The 2,930-nt window shown below is 61.6% G+C and overlaps 1 protein-coding gene across 1 annotated transcript in view; it reads right to left on the reverse strand.

The window, feature by feature from the left end:
• The window catches only part of TMPRSS13 (transmembrane protease, serine 13), a 3,182-nt gene extending 606 nt beyond the window's left edge, over positions 1 to 2,576 (reverse strand). Inside the window, 10 exon segments of the mRNA XM_010191099.1 lie at positions 1 to 91; positions 367 to 539; positions 833 to 992; positions 1,208 to 1,251; positions 1,333 to 1,425; positions 1,671 to 1,734; positions 1,737 to 1,787; positions 1,869 to 1,991; positions 2,154 to 2,255; positions 2,339 to 2,576. Coding sequence (XP_010189401.1) covers positions 1 to 91; positions 367 to 539; positions 833 to 992; positions 1,208 to 1,251; positions 1,333 to 1,425; positions 1,671 to 1,734; positions 1,737 to 1,787; positions 1,869 to 1,991; positions 2,154 to 2,255; positions 2,339 to 2,576 — 1,139 coding nt within the window.
• Between the last annotated feature and the right edge of the window lie 354 nt (positions 2,577 to 2,930).

Consider the following 2,930-nt stretch of genomic DNA (forward strand, 5'->3'; position numbering starts at 1 on the left):
TCCCTGGTCTTCCCGAAGCCGGTGATGAAGCAGGACCTGCCGGTCTGGAAGCGCTGGCCGTACATGGGAAGGCAGGCTGGGCGAACCTGAGCTGGAAGGGAGACACGATGGAAACCAGGCGAGGAGAGCGGGGTGAGTCACCCCAAAGCAAAAGAGCCACTGGAGTCACCGGCCCTGCAGCTAGGGAGGAGCGTGGGGCGCGGGAAAGGCTCCCCTCTGCGCCCATCCATCCCAATAGGGTCCTGGCTAGTCCCCCACCGTGCTGCCTGCGGTGTGGAAACAGCAGAGCAGGATGCTCCAGCCTGCAGCGGCCCAGGGGATGGCTCTGAGGGGACCCAATCTGTCCCTCCAAACCCCAGGCCTCACCTGAGATCGTCAGCGGCCTGGGGAGCTTCATGAGAGCGATGTCGTAGTCATCGTGGTCGTCGCTGTAGTTGGAGTTGATGATGACCTGGGAGACGGCGATGCCCTCCATGTGCTGCTTCAGGTCCGAGACCCCGCCGTACACCTTCCAGTCATCGAGGATCTTCATGCTGTTCCTGGGCAGGGAGAGATTGGGGTAAGAAAGGAGGGAGGTGCTGGGCAAGGAGGGAGATGCTGCAGCGGGTCGTAGTCATCGTGGTCGTCGCTGTAGTTGGAGTTGATGATGACCTGGGAGACGGCGATGCCCTCCATGTGCTGCTTCAGGTCCGAGACCCCGCCGTACACCTTCCAGTCATCGAGGATCTTCATGCTGTTCCTGGGCAGGGAGAGATTGGGGTAAGAAAGGAGGGAGGTGCTGGGCAAGGAGGGAGATGCTGCAGCGGGTATCCCTGCACCACCCAGCACTCACATGAAGAAGCAGTGGGCGGCGGTGAGGACCCACTGCGCGTCGATGATGGTGCCGCCACAGATGTGGATGGGCCCGTACTGCACGCTGACTTGCCAGGGCCATTTGCTGATGGAGGTTTCCTTCCCTCCGATGATCCGGCCCGAAATCCTCTGCCCGCAGGCTGGAGGGGAGAGCAGGGCTCAAAGCCTGGAGGGGGACACGCACAGCACCCCCACCACCCACAGCCCCCACGGTGCTCAGTGCATCCAGTGGGGATCGTGCAACCTTCATAGCTTTCTATTATCCCAAAAGTTCACTGGAAAATGCCCTACTTGCCCAACCCCATGTCAGGAAACGAGGAAAGCGCTCCCAAGCACACCCAGCCAGCCCCCTTACTTGTGCATCGCAGAGAGACGTATTTTCCTGTTAGACACTGGGAGCTGCAGGAGAGAAGAGGCAGAGGTGGCCTCAGCCCCGTCCCTGCAGCACCAGGGCAGGGCCAGGGGGAACACAGCCGGTACCTGTTGAGGCTCTGCTGGATGGTGTCGCGCTCCTCGCTCACCGAGAGGCTCTTGCCGGGGATGTGCAGGGGAACGTACTCGGTCTGTGATGCACTGGGGGGAGAGGAGAGAGGCAGTGAGGGGCTCCCTGGGCGGGCATCGATCCCCTGCTCCCTGCCTCAAAGATGCTCTGAGCACTAAAACTGATGGGACATGGACTGAAACTGATGGGACATGGACTGAAACGCCCAGAGCAGCACTGGCATGGAGCCTTCCAGCGGAAAAGCACATTGCTGGGGGAAAAGCGCACGGGATCATGCACCCAGCCAGGGCATGAGGACCTATCCTTGGGGAATTACTTCTGAAATCCCAGCTGGCGGCAGGTCTTCCTGGAGAAGGATTCGTCCCAGGCGCTGCTGCACAGCTCTCCGTGCTGGAGTAGACGTGGAGCAGGGACTCATCGGAGGCGAAACGCACTGTGGGGATGGAGCAGGGGGTCAGCGGCACCCAGCGCCCTGGGGGTCCCTGTGCCCCCACCATCCCCGGTGGTGCCTCACCGCAGCCCAACTCGTCGCTCCGCTGGGAGCAGTCGACAACGCCGTCGCAGCGCACGGGGCTGTCCTTGCAGCTCTCGGCTGGCTCCTTGTACACGATGCCGGTCTGCGACCGCCAGAACATAACTGGAAGCAAGCGCACGCCGTGGTGAAGCCGGTGGCAGGGGCTCACTGTGGGCGAGGGGGCTGTGACCCACCCGGATGGGTGCCCCACCACCCACCAAAGCAAGCCCAGGAGAAGGAAAGCGCAGTGCAGCCCCCCCTGTACCAGCTCTCCCTCCCACTCACACAGCAGGATGAGGGCGATGAGCAGCACAATGAGGACGGAGACGCAGAAGATGAGGGCAAGGCGTCGCTGGCTCATGCAGGGAGCTCTGAACATGGAGGATCCTGGCAGGAGAGCGGATGCAGGGTCAGGAGGAGCATCTTCCTCCCTGGGGTTTCCCTCCACCTCTCCCCACCCTGGGTGGGACCGGGGCCAGAGACCGGCACCATCCTCTTACGTGTGCTCTCACAGGTCACGCAGGGGCCCGGCGCTGGGCCGGTCTCGGGGCTGCAGGGCTTGAAGCTGATGCCCAGGACGTTTTCTCGAGGCGGCGGCGGTCGGGCACCGAAGATGCTGCTGGTTGTGGAGGCATGGAGGCTGGGAGGGATGCTGCTGGGCGATGCCGTGGGCTGCGGGGAGGGGAGACCGTCACTGGCAATGGCCATTGCTCATCAGAGAGTCCCTGCAGCCATGAAGGCAAAGGTGATGCAGACCTGAGCTACGCGGCACATCCAGAAATCGCCACTCGTGGCTATTCCTCCACAGCACCACAAACTGCATAGGGAGTGCCTCCTGTACCAAAAGCTTCTAGCTGTATCCATCCAGGATAGCCAGAAACCCCTTTGTCGCAGAGCTTTTCCCCTTTAGGTGGCTGCCGGCCACATTTCCCCAGTGGATGGCTTTGATGGGAGCAATCATCCGGGTATTTCACATTGGGTCAGTCACGCTGTGGCCCAGTTCCACGGGGCTAGTGCCCCAATTTATGCATCTATCCTTAATTAGCCATTTGAAAAATACAG

This window comes from Mesitornis unicolor, unplaced genomic scaffold (genome assembly GCF_000695765.1).
Source record: "Mesitornis unicolor isolate BGI_N332 unplaced genomic scaffold, ASM69576v1 scaffold31430, whole genome shotgun sequence".
Lineage (NCBI taxonomy): Eukaryota > Metazoa > Chordata > Aves > Mesitornithiformes > Mesitornithidae > Mesitornis > Mesitornis unicolor.